This window comes from Nerophis lumbriciformis, linkage group LG28 (assembly GCF_033978685.3).
Source record: "Nerophis lumbriciformis linkage group LG28, RoL_Nlum_v2.1, whole genome shotgun sequence".
Taxonomy (NCBI): domain Eukaryota; kingdom Metazoa; phylum Chordata; class Actinopteri; order Syngnathiformes; family Syngnathidae; genus Nerophis; species Nerophis lumbriciformis.
Genome location: NC_084575.2, coordinates 29,910,284 through 29,926,752, shown reverse-complemented (window position 1 = coordinate 29,926,752; position 16,469 = coordinate 29,910,284). Strand labels below are relative to the sequence as shown.

General features: G+C 42.8%; 1 protein-coding gene across 1 annotated transcript in view; it reads left to right on the top strand.

Annotated features, from left to right (window-relative positions):
* Nucleotides 1–13,326, top strand: part of optc (opticin) — a 35,892-nt gene extending 22,566 nt beyond the window's left edge. Inside the window, exons 6-7 of the mRNA XM_061923482.1 lie at nt 6,683–6,778; nt 12,904–13,326. Of these exons, the coding sequence (XP_061779466.1) occupies nt 6,683–6,778; nt 12,904–13,071 (264 nt within the window). The 3' untranslated portion in view covers nt 13,072–13,326. The remainder of the gene's footprint in view (nt 1–6,682; nt 6,779–12,903) is intronic.
* The last annotated feature ends 3,143 nt before the right edge of the window (nt 13,327–16,469 follow it).

Sequence of the window (16,469 nt, the reverse complement as noted above, 5' to 3'; positions counted from 1 at the left end):
CATTGCCGGCAGTAAGTCGGACACGTTTCCAGTGAGGGTTGGACTCCGCCAAGGCTGCCCTTTGTCACCGATTCTGTTCATAACCTTTATGGACAGAATTTCTAGGCGCAGTCAAGGCGTTGAGGGGATCCGGTTTGGTGGCTGCAGGATTAGGTCACTGCTATTTGCAGATGATGTGGTCCTGATGGCTTCCTCCGGCCAAGATCTTCAGCTCTCACTGGATCGGTTCGCAGCCGAGTGTGAAGCGACTGGGATGGGAATCAGCACCTCCAAGTCCGAGTCCATGGTTCTCTCCCGGAAAAGGGTGGAGTGCCATCTCCGGGTTGGGGAGGAGATCTTGCCCCAAGTGGAGGAGTTCAAGTACCTCGGAGTCTTGTTCACGAGTGGGGGAAGAGTGGATCGTGAGATCGACAGGCGGATCGGTGCGGCGTCTTCAGTAATGCGGACGCTGTATCGATCCGTTGTGGTGAAGAAGGAGCTGAGCCGGAAGGCAAAGCTCTCGATTTACCGGTCGATCTACGTTCCCATCCTCACCTATGGTCATGAGCTTTGGGTCATGACCGAAAGGACAAGATCACGGGTACAAGCGGCCGAAATGAGTTTCCTCCGCCGAGTGGCAGGGCTCTCCCTTAGAGATAGGGTGAGAAGCTCTGTCATTCGGGGGGAGCTCAAAGTAAAGCCGCTGCTCCTCCACATCGAGAGGAGCCAGATGAGGTGGTTCGGGCATCTGGTCAGGATGCCACCCGAACGCCTCCCTAGGAAGGTGTTTCGGGCACGTCCGACCGGTAGGAGGCCACGGGGAAGACCCAGGACACGCTGGGAAGACTATCTCTCCCGGCTGGCCTGGGAACGCCTCGGGATCCCCCGGGAGGAGCTGGACGAAGTGGCTGGGGAGAGGGAAGTCTGGGCTTCCCTGCTTAGGCTGCCGCCCCCGCGACCCGACCTCGGATAAGCGGAAGAAGATGGATGGATGGATAATACTAACACAGACATTCGTAAATGTGTTAGCATATTAGCTAATGCTAACGACGCTAGCTCGATTACGTTACGATAGCATGCACAAATATGTATGAAAACACTCCAACAGACGTCACACATTAGTCAGTTTGAATAGTTTTAGTTATATTTCAAAGCTTACGAAGAAGGACGGCGTGGCTCGGATGGTCGAGCGGCCATTCCAGGAACTTGAGGGTCCCTGGTTCAATCCCCAGCTTGCGCCATTCTAGTCACGTCTGTTGTATCCTGAGGGGGTCGTGTTTAGGGCCTTGCATGGCATCTCCCGCCATCAGTGTGTGATCCTTTTCAACCCATATTCAGTTGAATATGCTACAAAGACAACATATTTGATGTTCAAACTCATAAACTTTATTTTATTTTTTTGCAAATAAAAATTAACTTAGAATTTCATAGCTGCAACACGTGCCAAAGTAGTTGGGAAAGGGCATGTTCACCACTGTGTTACATGGCCTTTCCTTTTAACAACACTCAGTAAACGTTTGGGAACTGAGGAGACACATTTTTTAAGCTTCTCAGGTGGAATTCTTTCCCATTCTTGCTTGATGTACAGCTTAAGTTGTTCAACAGTCCGGGGGTCTACGATGTGGTATTTTAGGCTTCATAAGGTTTGGACTACAGGCAGGCCAGTCTAGTACCCGCCCTCTTTAACTATGAAGCCACGTTGATGTAACACGTGGCTTGGCATTGTCTTGCTGAAATAAGCAGGGGCGTCCATGATAACGTTGCTTGAATGGCAACATATGTTGCTCCAAAACCTGTATGTACCTTTCAGCATTAATGGTGCCTTCAAAGATGTGTAATTTACCCATGTCTTGGGCACTAATACACCCCCATACCATCACAGATGCTGGATTTTCAACTTGGCGCCTATAACAATCCGGATGGTTCTTTTCCTCTTTGGTCCGGAGGACACGACGTCCACAGTTTCCAAAAAAAATTTGAAATGTGGACTCGTCAGACCACAGAACACTTTTCCACTTTGCATCAGTCCATCTTAGATGAGCTCAGGCCCAGCGAAGCCGACGGCGTTTCTGGGTGTTGTTGATAAACGGTTTTTGCCTTGCATAGGAGAGTTTTAACTTGCACTTACAGATGTAGCGACCAACTGTAGTTACTGACAGTGGGTTTCTGAAGTGTTCCTGAGCCCATGTGGTGATATCCTTTACACACTGATGTCGCTTTTTGATGCAGTTCAGCCTGAGGGATCGAAGGTCACGGGCTTAGCTGCTTACGTGCAGTGATTTCTCCAGATTCTCTGAACCCTTTGATGATATTACGGAGCGTAGATGGTGAAATCCCTAAATTCCTTGCAAAAGCTGGTTGAGAAAGGTTTTTCTTAAACTGTTCAACAATTTGCTCACGCATTTGTTGACAAAGTGGTGACCCTCGCCCCATCCTTGTTTGTGAATGACTGAGCATTTCATGGAATCTACTTTATACCCAATCATGGCACCCACCTGTTCCCAATTTGCCTGTTCACCTGTGGGATGTTCCAAATAAGTGTTTGATGAGCATTCCTCAACTTTATCAGTATTTATTGCCACCTTTCCCAACTTCTTTGTCACGTGTTGCTGGCATCAAATTCTAAAGTTAATGATTATTTGCACAAAAAACAAAAGTTTATCAGTTTGAACATCAAATATGTTGTCTTTGTAGCATATTCAACTGAATATGGGTTGAAAAGGATTTGCAAGTCATTGTATTCCGTTTATATTTACTTCTAACACAATTTCCCAACTCATATGGAAACGGGGTTTGTAATTTCATAGCGTCTGGATGACTTAATGGGCTGATCAAAACAAAATAAATGGATTCGTTTTGCTGTCTGCCAGTGTATTTTCAAATGGTGTTTGTTTTTTTATATAGAAGTGTTTTCATATAGGCGATATACAATGATTTGTCTCCTATATCAGGGTTGTCAAACTAACTTTCATTGAGGGCCACAGAGGCCCGAATGATATATGAATTTCCCTATGCATTTGATTATTATACCTGTATATATTTTTTACATACACTGTGAAAAAAAAATCCTGATTTTTTTTTTTTTTAAATGCACGTTGATTGATTGAAACTTGTATTAGTAGATTGCACAGTACAGTACATATTCAGTACAATTGACCACTAAATGGTAACACCCCAATAAGTTTTTCAACGTGTTTAAGTCGGGGTCCACGTTTATCAATTCATGGTAAAGTTACATTGTTTAATGCATCCAGCGGGGGCATCACAACAAAATTAGGCATAATAATGTGTTAATTCCACGACTGTATATATCTGTATCGGTTGATATCGGAATCAGTATTTAAGAGTTGGACAATATCGGAATATCGGATATCGGCGAACAAGCCATCGTCGGACATCTCTCGTAAAATATGTCGATGGAGAGGGGGTGTGACGTTCATATGTTGTCAATATTCAGTGTTTTATCGCTCATAGTTAGAGGGGAACATTATCACCAGACCTATGTAAGCGTCAATATATACCTTGATGTTGCAGAAAAAAGACCATATATTTTTTTAACCGATTTCCGAACTCTAAATGGGTGAATTTTGGCGAATTAAACGCCTTTCTAATATTCACTCTCGGAGTGATGACGTCACAACAAAGCAATCCGCCATTTTCTCAAACACCGAGTCAAATCAGCTCTGTTATTTTCCGTTTTTTCGACTGTTTTCCGTACCTTGGAGACATTATGCCTCGTCGGTGTGTTGTCGGAGGGTGTAACAACACGAACAGGGACGGATTCAAGTTGCACCAGTGGCCCAAAGATGCCAAAGTGGCAAGAAATTGGACGTTTGTTCCGCACACTTTACCGACGAAAGCTACGACAGAGATGGCAAGAATGTGTGGATATCCTGCGACACTCAAAGCAGATGCATTTCCAACGATAAAGTCAAAGAAATCTGCCGCCAGACCCCCATTGAATCTGCCGGAGTGTGTGAGCAATTCAGGGACAAAGGACCTCGCTAGCACGGCAAGCAATGGCGGCAGTTTGTTCCCGCAGACGAGCGAGCTAAACCCCCCTGGATGTCTTGGCTCACACCGTCCCTTAAACTGGACAGATCAGCTTTCAGGAAAAGAGCATGGATGAGGGTATGTCTACAGAATATATTAATTGATGAAAATTGCGCTGTCTGCACTCTCAAAGTGCATGTTGTTGCCAAATGTATTTCATATGCTGTAAATCTAGTTCATAGTTGTTAGTTTCCTTTAATGCCAAACAAACACATACCAATCGTTGGTTAGAAGGCGATCGCCGAATTCGTCCTCGCTTTCTCCCGTGTCGCTGGCTGTCGTGTCGTTTTCGTCGGTTTCGCTTGCATACGGTTCAAACCGATATGGCTCAGTAGCTTCAGTTTCTTCTTCAATTTCGTTTTCGCTACCTGCCTCCACACTACAACCATCCGTTTCAATACATGCGTAATCTGTTGAATCGCTTAAGCCGCTGAAATCCGAGTCTGAATCCGAGCTAATGTCGCTATAGCTTGCTGTTCTTTCCGCCATGTTTGTTTGTGTTGGCTTCACTATGTGACGTCACAGGAAAATGGACGGGTGTTTATAACGATGGTTAAAAATTTTTAGGGATATTGCGTGATGGGTAAAATTTCAAAAAAAACTTCGGAAAATATAAAAATAATATCGGTTCTTGGCCCTGCACTCTTCAGTATTTACATGCTGCCGCTAGGCGACATCATACGCAAATACGGTGTTAGCTTTCATTGTTATGCTGATGACAGCCAACTCTACATGCCCCTAAAGCTGACCAACACGCCGGATTGTAGTCAGCTGGAGGCGTGTCTTAATGAAATTAAACAATGGATGTCCGCTAACTTCTTGCAACTCAACGCCAAGAAAACGGAAATGCTGATTATCGGTCCTGCTAAACACCGACATTTATTTAATAATACCACCTTAACATTTGACAACCAAACAATTACACAAGGTGAATCAGTAAAGAATCTGGGTATTATCTTCCACCCAACTCTCTCCTTTGAGTCACACATTAAGAGTGTTACTAAAACGGCCTTCTTTCATCTCCGCAATATCACTAAAATGCGTTCTATTTTATCCACTAGCGACGCTGAGATCATTATTCATGTGTTCGTTACGTCTCGTCTCGACTACTGTAACGTATTATTTTCGGGTCTCCCTATGTCTAGCATTAAAAGACTACAATTGGTACAAAATGCGGCTGCTAGACTTTTGACAAGAACAAGAAAGTTTGATCATATTACGCCTATACTGTATATACCTTTATATACATATATACCTATATATATACCTATACTGGCTCACCTGCACTGGCTTCCTGTGCACTTAAGATGTGACTTTAAGGTTTTACTACTTACGTATAAAATACTACACGGTCTAGCTCCGTCCTATCTTGTCGATTGCATTGTACCATATGTCCCGGCAAGAAATCTGCGTTCAAAGAGCTCCGGCTTATTAGTGATTCCCAGAGCCCAAAAAAAGTCTGCGGGCTATAGAGCGTTTTCTATTGGGGCTCCAGTACTATGGAATGCCCTCCCGGTAACAATTACAGATGCTACCTCAGTAGAAGCATTTAAGTCCCATCTTAAAACTCATTTGTATACTCTAGCCTTTAAATAGACCCCCTGTTAGACCAGTTGATCTGCCGTTTCTTTTCTTGTCTCCTCTGCTCCCTTCTTCCTTGTGGAGGGGGGGGGGTGGGCACAGGTCCGGTGGCCATGGATGAAGTGCTGGCTGTCCAGAGTCGGGACCCGGGGTGGACCGCTCGCCTGTGCATCGGCTGGGAACATCTCTGTGCTGCTGACCCGTCTCCGCTCGGGATGGTGTCCTGCTGGCCCCACTATGGACTGGACTCTTACTATTATGTTGGATCCACTATGGACTGGACTCTCACAATATTATGTCAGACCCACTCGACATCCATTGCTTTCGGTCTCCCCTAGAGGGGGGGGGGTTACCCACATATGCGGTCCTCTCCAAGGTTTCTCATAGTCATTCACATCGATGTCCCACTGGGGTGAGTTTTTCCTTGCCCTTATGTGGGCTTTGTACCGAGGATGTCGTTGTGGCTTGTGCAGCCCTTTGAGACACTTGTGATTTAGGGCTATATAAATAAACATTGATTAATTGATTGATTGATAATAAGCCACTGGGAACTGATTTTTAACGGTTTTAACCATTCTGAAATTGTGATAATGTTCCCCTTTAATATTGTAAATCCCACATTCTTTATTTTCATGTACATTCCGGGTGTCTCATTTAGTAAAAAAAAAAAAATCTCCATTGCATTTTTTTAAGGTGGTTTGTCATAACTTTTTTAGCATTCAATTAGACAAAAATGTGTCTGGGGGCCGGTATGTCTATTTTTAGGAACACTAATACAAAACCTCACAATAATGAGGTTTTGTATTAGTGTTCCTAAAAATAGACATACCGGCCCCCAGACACATTTTTGTCTCTAAATTTGGCATCCCCACCACTAGTGGTACATGTCCCAGAGTTTGACAAGCACAGTTTTAGAGGATAAAATATAGCAATTTATAATGCATACACATATGTTTTGTACAGAGCTTTCAAATTATTGAAAAAAAAAAAAAGTCAGTTTAAAAATGACCTGATGTTGATTAATCACCACCTGCAAGTCTCAAACATGCCCATTTCACTCTGTACACAGGATATGAGCCAGCTGCAGTTCTTGTATCTGTCCAATAATAACCTGGATTACATTCCCACGCCCCTGCCTTTGAGCCTCCGAGTATTGCACCTGCAGGTAAGAGCCCAGACAGAAATATATATATATTTTTTTTTATGTATTCACCTGAAATGTGTCTTCATGTAATGTTACCACACCTTTAATTTTATGTTATGGAATATAAGAATTATTTATTTGTTGCATAGGTGGATGTTGTGTTATACTGTAGGTGACTAAGTATATCAATATTTATTATTAGGCTTTTTCTTATTACCGTATTTTCCGCACTATTAGCCGCACCTAAAAACCACAAATTTACTCAAAAGCTGACAGTGCGGCTTTTAACCCGGTGCGCTTTATATATGGATTAATATTAAGATTCATTTTCATAAAGTTTAGGTCTCGCAACTACGGTAAACAGCCGCCATCTTTTTTCCCCGTAGAAGAGGAAGTGCTTCTTCTTCTACGCAAGCAACCGCCAAGGTAAGCACCCGCCCCCATAGAACAGGAAGCGCTTCTTCTTCTACTGTAAGCAACCACCCGCCCGCGTAGAAGAAGAAAAAGCGCGCGGATATTACCGTACGTTTCATTTCCTTTGTGTGTTTACATCTGTAAAGACCACAAAATGGCTCCTACTAAGCGACAGGTTTCCGGTTCATGAAAAGACGCAATCTCTCCATCCGCACACGGATTACTATTTCACAGCAACTGCCTAAAGACTTTCAAGAAAAGCTGGCTACTTTCCGTGGATATTGTAAAAACAAGATAGCTGAAAAAAAGATCCGGCCAGAGAACATTATCAACATGGACGAGGTTCCACTGACTTTTGATATTCCTGTGAACCGCACTGTGGATACAACGGGAGCACGTACGTTGAATATTCGCACCACAGGGAATGAGAAGTCATCCTTCACTGTGGTTCTAGCATGCCATGCTAATGGCCAGAAACTTCCACCCATGGTGATATTCAAAAGGAAGACCTTGCCAAAAGAGACCTTTCCAGCTGGCGTCATCATAAAAGCTAACTCGAAGGGATGGATGAAGAAAAGATGAGCGAGTGGTTAAGGTAAGTTTAAGTTTACGCGAAGAGGCCGGGTGGCTTTTTTCACGCAGCTCCGTCCATGTTGATATACGACTCCATGCGCGCCCACATCACGCTGGTTTTAATATATTATTAAAGTTTGACTGACCTATTTGACTGTTTTTTTGACATTCCTTTAGCGCAGTTAGATGCGGCTTACAACACGGGGCGGCTTATAGGTGGACAAAGTTTTGAAATATGCCGTTCATTGAAGGCGCGGCTTATAACCCAGGGCGCTTTATGGTGCGGAAAATACGGTACATTGTGATATTTCTGCTCTTTTTTTCTTTTTTACTGTTGTGTTTTTTTCAGATAGATTTATTAATCTTTAAAAACTCACGACTCAATAAGGACAATTCAACCCTTAACTCAACAATGAGTAGATGAGTGTTATGCGTGTGTATATGTGTAAATAAATCAAAATACTGCGTCCAATAGTCTGCTTGGTCCTGATGCAGGTCTCCAAGGTGAACAGCCTCTGGCATGTTAGAACAATAGCATTTTAGCAGACACATTAGGTATGTTTGCACAAAGTATCAGTATCTGATTAAGGTCGCCGATACCCGCCTGAAATTGAGCATCCTAGATGCTAGCACGTCATCTGCCGTGAACACAAACCCCAAAACCAGTAAAGCTGGCACGTTGTGTAAATGGTAAATAAAAAGGGTGGCTATTCTGAAGAAACTAGAATATAAAACATGTATTTAGTGATTTCACCTTGTTTTGTTAAGTACATAACTCCATATTTGTCCATTCATACATAATCTGCAATGTAAATAGTCATGAAAATAAAATAAAAAAACACATTAAATGAGAAGGTGTGTCCAAACGTTTGGCCTGTACTGTATAAAAATGAAAATTGTTTTATTTATTTTTGTTTTGTAGGTTAAAATGTTTTATATATTCTGCTCCTGAGTTAATGTTGCTGATCAATTTAAATGTATTTATTATTTATTAAGTTTATTTAATTTAATTTTTCAGCATCAAATGATTCAAGTCGTTGAAAAAATGTTTATAGTTTAAATAGGAATTTATTTATTTTGTTTGTTAATTTCAGGAAAATATATTCACTTTAAACATTTCATTTTCCAGACTATAAAACAATGTTAAAGTTATTCTCTGTTTTAAGTTGATCTATATTTTAATTCAAGTTTGTTTTGTTAATAGGGATACAAAGTTATGCAGAGGTGTACTTATAACAATTTTATATACAAAACCCAAAACCAGTGAAGTTGGCACGTTGTGTAAATGGTAAATAAAAACAGAATACAATGATTTGCAAATCATTTTCAACTTATATTCAATTGAATAGACTGCAAAGACAAGATATTTAACCTTCAAACTGGAAAACTTTGTTATTTTTTGCAAACATAAGCTCATTTGGAATTTGATGCCTGCAACGTGTTTCAAAAAAGCTGGCAAAAGTGGCAAAAAAGACTGAAAAAGTACAGTAATACTCACTAAACACTTATTTGGAACATTCCACAGGTGAACAGGCTAATTGGGAACAGGTGGGTGCCATGATTGGGTATAAAAGCAGCTTGCATGAAATGCTTAGTCATTCCAAAAAAAAAAAGAATGGGGCGAGGGTCACCACTTTGTGAACAAATGCGTGAGCAAGTTGTGGAACAGTTTAAGAACAACATTTCTCAACCAGCTATTGCACGGAATTTAGGGATTTCACCGTCTACGGTCCGTGATATTCTCAAAAGGTTCAGAGAATCTGGAGAAATCACTGCACGTAAGCGATGCTATTACGGACCTTCGATCCCTCAGGCGGTACTGCATCAAAAAGCGACATCGGTGTGTAAAGGATATCACCACATGGGCTCAGGAACACTTCAGAAAAACCACTGTCAGTAACTACAGCTGGTCGCTACGTCTGTAAGTGCAAGTTAAAACTCGACTATGCAAAGCGAAAGCCATTTATCAACAACACCCAGAAATGCTGTAGTTTGGACAACCCTGCTCTAAGCTTAACATAATTAATACCATCCATCCATCCATCCATCTTCTTCCGCTTATCCGAGGTCCGGTCGCGGGGGCAGCAGCCTAAGCAGGGAAGCCCAGACTTCCCTCTCCCCAGCCACTTCGTCCAGCTCCTCCCGGGGGATCCCGAGGCGTTCCCAGGCCAGCCGGGAGACATAGTCTTCCCAGCGTGTCCTGGGTCTTCCCCGTGGCCTCCTACCGGTCGGACGTGCCCTAAACACCTCCCGAGGGAGGCGATCGGGTGGCATCCTGACCAGATGCCCGAACCACCTCATCTGGCTCCTCTCGATGTGGAGGAGCAGCGGCTTTACTTTGAGCTCCCCCCGGATGACAGAACTTCTCACCCTATCTCTAAGGGAGAGCCCTGCCACCCGGCGGAGGAAACTCATTTCGGCCGCTTGTACCCGTGATCTTGTCCTTTCGGTCATAACCCAAAGCTCATGACCATAGGTGAGGATGGGAACGTAGATGGACCGGTAAATTGAGAGCTTTGCCTTCCGGCTCAGCTCCTTCTTCACCACAACGGATCGATACAGCGTCCGCATTACTGAAGATGCCGCACCGATCCGCCTGTCGATCTCACGATCCACTCTTCCCTCACTCGTGAACAAGACTCCGAGGTACTTGAACTCCTCCACTTGGGGCAGGGTCTCCTCCCCAACCCGAAGATGGCATTCCACCTTTTTCCGGGCGAGAACCATGGACTCGGACTTGGAGGTGCTGATTCTCATCCCAGTCGCTTCACACTCGGCTGCGAACCGATCCAGCGAGAGCTGAAGATCCTGGCCAGATGAAGCCATCAGGACCACATCATCTGCAAAAAGCAGAGACCTAATCCTGCAGCCACCAAACCAGATCCCCTCAACGCCTTGACTGCGCCTAGAAATTCTGTCCATAAAAGTTATGAACAGAATCGGTGACAAAGGGCAGCCTTGGCGGAGTCCAACCCTCACTGGAAACGTGTCCGACTTACTGCCGGCAATGCGGACCAAGCTCTGACACTGATCATACAGGGAGCGGACCGCCAAAATCAGACAGTCCAATACCCCATACTCTCTGAGCACTCCCCACAGGACTTCCCGAGGGACACGGTCGAATGCCTTCTCCAAGTCCACAAAACACATGTAGACTGGTTGGGCAAACTCCCATGCACCCTCAAGGACCCTGCCGAGAGTATAGAGCTGGTCCACAGTTCCACGACCAGGACGAAAACTACACTGTTCCTCCTGAATCTGAGGTTCGACTATCCGGCGTAGCCTCCTCTCCAGTACACCTGAATAGACCTTACCAGGAAGGCTGAGGAGTGTGATCCCACGATAGTTAGAACACACCCTCCGGTTCCCCTTCTTAAAGAGAGGAACCACCACCCCGGTCTGCCAATCCAGAGGTACCGCCCCCGATGTCCACGCGATGCTGCAGAGTCTTGTCAACCAAGACAGCCCCACAGCATCCAGAGCCTTAAGGAACTCCGGGCGGATCTCATCCACCCCCGGGGCCTTGCCACCGAGGAGCTTTTTAACTACCTCAGCAACCTCATCCCTAGAAATAGAAGAGCCCACCACAGATTCCCCAGGCACTGCTTCCTCATAGGAAGACGTGTTGGTGGGATTGAGGAGGTCTTCGAAGTATTCCCTCCACCGATCCACAACATCCGCAGTCGAGGTCAGCAGAACACCATCCTCACCATACACGGTGTTGATAGTGCACTGCTTCCCCTTCCTGAGGCGGCGGACGGTGGTCCAGAATCGCTTCGAAGCCGTCCGGAAGTCGTTTTCCATGGCTTCGCCGAACTCCTCCCATGTCCGAGTTTAATTAATACCAATCCACCTATTTTGTTCTCTTTATGTCCAAATAAAAAGCGATAAGAGAACCAATAAGGAACCAAATCGTTAAGCAGAAGTAATTGAAACCGGAAAAAATCCTATTAATTCCCACCCCTACCACTTTTTTAATAATAGGACTGTGGAAGACTTCCTCTTCCGGGTTCATCAGACCACCAATTACGGACATGACTGCCTCGTTCATCCTTTCTGAACAATGATTTATTTTGCAATAAATGTTTTTTGTGTTCGTTTTCAGTCATTTCTGTCCGTCTCGCCCTCACTCTCGTCCGTGCTCGGGTTTTCTCCCCACCATCAACAACCCCTCTCCTTCCCGGCTGCTGCTCTTTAACAGAGCGACCGGTGATTAGATAAGCCAGCCCAGGTGTGCCATCTACGCACCTGTCGCTAATCTCGAAACCGGTCCTGGCACACCCCCGCTTTGCTGCAGGTCCGCAGGCTCAAGCCCCCCTAAAATATTCTTAAGCCCCCCTAAATAATTTGGTGTTTTTTCGTTTTGTTTTTACAAATAAATGTCGACATATTCATTATAAAGTGGCCCAAATATGACTTTAAATAAATAATCATATAACCTGTTATTATTCACTCAGTGGTAGAGAGCCCCTTTCGTGCGTCGGTATCCAATCCATTCCACTTGTTCATATAGAAAATGCCCAAATCACTCAAATTCCAGCCCGCATTTTCTCTGCGACCTTGCTTGCGGTCCTGCAGGTGTACAAAGCACATTATCTTCCTTTACAATGAGTGAAGCTGCACAAAACCTTGTGTGTGCAATTGTAAATCATTTCTTTTTTAAGTTTTGTGTTTCTTGTAGAATCTATATAAAGTAATATGCATAAGCCTATTGTTAAAATAATGAAAAAAGCATCATTAAATATATTTGTTTTATTGTATTGTTACATTAATAGCTGTTTTATTATTATAGGATGGCTTGTTAAACATTTCATAGGATTTTCAGAGGGAGGAAAAACCAAGACATTTAATATAAAATGTAAAATGAATAAATACATAAAAAGAAAAAGAAAATATATGGTTAAAAGCCATCGTCCCAGGGAGCATTTCATTTTTTTTCAAAAATAATAATAATAACAATGAATAATTTCTAAGTCTTTGTTAGCCGTTTGTGACGTTTTGTGCTCGTGCGTAACATTCGCTCGCATCCTGTGCATCTCCTGGGGGCAAAGCCCCCCCCCGTCCTTAAAAGCTAGTGATGCCCCTGGTTGGTAGATACGTATACGCTGAAGAAAAACAAAATAAACACTATTGTAACTTCTCTTTGGAACTGCTATCAGGGCAACAACATCCAGTCCCTGCATGAAGACACTTTCTGTGACAGCAACGACCGCAGCTTCATCCGCCGTAAACTGGAGGACATCCGCCTGGATGGCAATCCCTTGAACATCCATCTGTTTCCACGGGCGTATGTCTGCCTGCCACGCCTGCCTGTCGGGGGTCAATGATAATGATACCGTAGAAAGTCATCAACCTTGCATAGGTGATCTAAATCAGTGGTTCTTAACCAGAGGTGGGTAGTAACGCGCTACATTTACTCCGTTACATCTACTTGAGTAACTTTTGGGATAAATTGTACTTCTAAGAGTAGTTTTAATGCAACATACTTTTACTTTTACTTGAGTATATTTATAGAGAAGAAACGCTACTTTTACTCCGCTACTTTTATCTACATTCAGCTCGCTACTCGCTACTAATTTTTATCGATCTGTTAATGCACGCTTTGTTTGTTTTGGTCTGTCAGACAGACCTTCAAAGTGCCTGCGTTTCAACAAATACAGTCACTGGCGACGTTCACTCCGTTCCACCAATCAGATGCAGTCACTGGTGACGTTGGACCAATCAAACAGAGCCAGGCGGTCACATGACCTGACTTAAACAAGTTGAAAAACTTATTGGGGTGTTACCATTTAGTGGTCAATTGTACGGAATATGTACTGTACTGTGCAATCTACTAATAAAAGTTTCAATCAATCAATCAAAAGTGTGAAGGAAAAAAGACCCTTTTTTATTTCAACCGTACATCCCGTCAAAAGCCTAAAGACTGACTGCACAGTTCCTGTCTTCACAATAAAAGTGCCGCTCCATCGCGACTGCGCTTTCAAAACAAGAGTCTCCGAAAGCCAGCGCAAACAAGCTAGCAAGCTACGGAGTTTGCCGCCAATGTATTTCTTGTAAAGTGTATAAAAACGAATATGGAAGCTGGACAAATAAAATGCCAAAAACCAACCACTTTCATGTGGTATTAGACAGAAAGGAGGAACTTTTTTTCTCCTCCATTTGAAAACGTGGACGCTATCAGCACTACTGTCTGATTACAATCAATGCAAGTCATCAGAATCAGGTAATACACCAACTTATATTCTTGTCTTCATGAAAGAAAGGAATCTATATGTGTTAAACATGCATGTATATTCATTAAAACACCTTTAACATGTAAACAAAAACGGCAAAATAAATAAATATAAATTATATACTGTATATATGTGTGTATATATATATATATATATATATATATATATATGATATGTGTGTGTATGTTACTCATCAGTTACTCAGTACTTGAGTAGTTTTTTCACAACATACTTTTTACTTTTACTCAAGTAAATATTTGGGTGACTACTCCTTACTTTTACTTGAGTAATAAATCTCTAAAGTAACAGTACTCTTACTTGAGTACAATTTCTGGCTACTCTACCCACCTCTGTTCTTAACCTTGTTGGAGGTACTGAACCACACCAGTTTCATAAGCGCTTGCACCGAACCCTTCTTTAGTGAAAAATAAATTGTTTTTTTTCTTAATTTAATCTTAATTTATGAATATGAATCATGAAATGATGTTATTATATTAAATAAATACTAATAAAGATATATTTTACAAACAGAACGTTACAGGAATGTACACATGACCCCCATGTTTACATCTCATTGTGCAAAATGTGAATGTCTTAGTGGGAACTAAATGCGATATCGGAAAGGGTTACAAATTATTTCCGTAGCAGGACCTCCACCCAGACGTACAATACTAGTACACAGCTCATGAAAAACAATATGTTGTGTTACTGTCATTGTAAGTGGGCCAAAACACTTATTTTAGAAAATAATCCCATGGAAACACCTACTCAGTGGCCTAGTGGTTAGAGTGTCCGCCCTGAGATCGGTAGGTTGTGAGTTCAAACCCCGGCCGAGTCATACCAAAGACTATAAAAATGGGACCCATTACCTCCCTGCTTGGCACTCAGCATCAAGGGTTGGAATTGGGGGTTAAATCACCAAAATGATTCCCGGGCGCGGTACCGCTGCTGCCCACTGCTCCCCTCACCTCCTAGTGTGTGTGTGACAATCATTGGTACTTTAACTTTAACTTCAAATGACTGCTGTCATTTGATTATAATAATAAAACATCCATCCATCCATTTTCTACCGCTTGTCCCTTTTGGCGTCATTAACTTGGTATTTAGCAGAGGTGTGGACTCGAGTCACATGACTTGGACTCGAGTCAGACTCGAGTCATGAATTTGATGACTTTAGACTCGACTTGACAAAATGTAAAAAGACTTGCAACTCGACTTAGACTTTAACATCAATGACTTGTGACTTCACTTGGACTTGAGCCTTTTGAATTGACATGACTTGACATGACTTGCTACTTTCCCCAAAACCCAAAGATGAAAAAGTTATTCGGGAGCGCTCCGTATTTTTCATTGTGTACTTGTCTATCAGCGTTGCGTGTGTCAGCTGGTGTGGTCTCAGTACAACAGCCAATCAAATTAGGTCTACTTTGTTTTCATCACACAGCATTCATCCAATCAAATTGCAGGACAACCAACGAAGAAGACATGTCCAAACCACACGCCAGTGAACAAAAAATGATACCTAAAATAATTTCGTTTGGGTATAAAAATTACGAGGTGGTCAACACAAAACCGTTTGCAGTATGCAACACATGCGGTTCGAAAATGACTGATGGAGAGGCAACAACTTCCAACTTCGTCCGGCATTTGAAGTTGCACAAAGAACGGTAAGTTTTGAATGTAAGATAACGTTTATTGGCTAAGTAACGTGACTTTTATTTGCTGTGTAGTTAAATCAGTGAGGCTGTAAACTCACTGCTAACGTTATAACGTTATTGCAAACACGGGAATCTGTTGCAGTTCACTACCTTATTCATACTTTTTGTTCAGTGATTTTTTTTTAAGCAGGGTTACGTTAGTCAACATATCACACGTAACGTTAGACGGCGGTCAGCAGCACCGCGTATTTTAGCCACCTAAAAAAAGACAAAAATAGTCAAATAAAGGTCAGTTAAAATGTATACTATATTATGAATATGTGTACCGTTTTAGCTAGCTTTCTGACATACTGTTGGTTGTTTACCTCAGTGGTCCCCAGCCACCGGGCCGCGGCCCGGTACTGGTCCGTGGATCGATTGGTATCGGGCCGCACAAGAAATATTTTTTTTTTTTTCTTTTTTTAATTAAATCAACATAAAAAACACAAGATACACTTACAAGTAGTGCACCAACCCAAAACAACTCTCTCCCCCCTTTTGTTCTGGGCATTGAACATGAAGACTCTTCCTTCACTGTTCCGAGTGGCCATGAGAGTCTTGGCAGTGCCTGCCTCCAGTGCTCCAGTGGAGCGAGTTTTCAGCCATGGTGGCATCATACTACGCCCCCATCGTGCACAAATGACTGACAGACTCTTGGCTAATTTGGTCTTTTGCAAATGCAATGCAGCATAGGGCCCTGACATATAAAAAGTACAACTTTTTTGTTATGTTCACGTATATGTCATGTTTTTTCAATGTTAACACTTTTGTACAAATAAGTACATTTGCACTTTA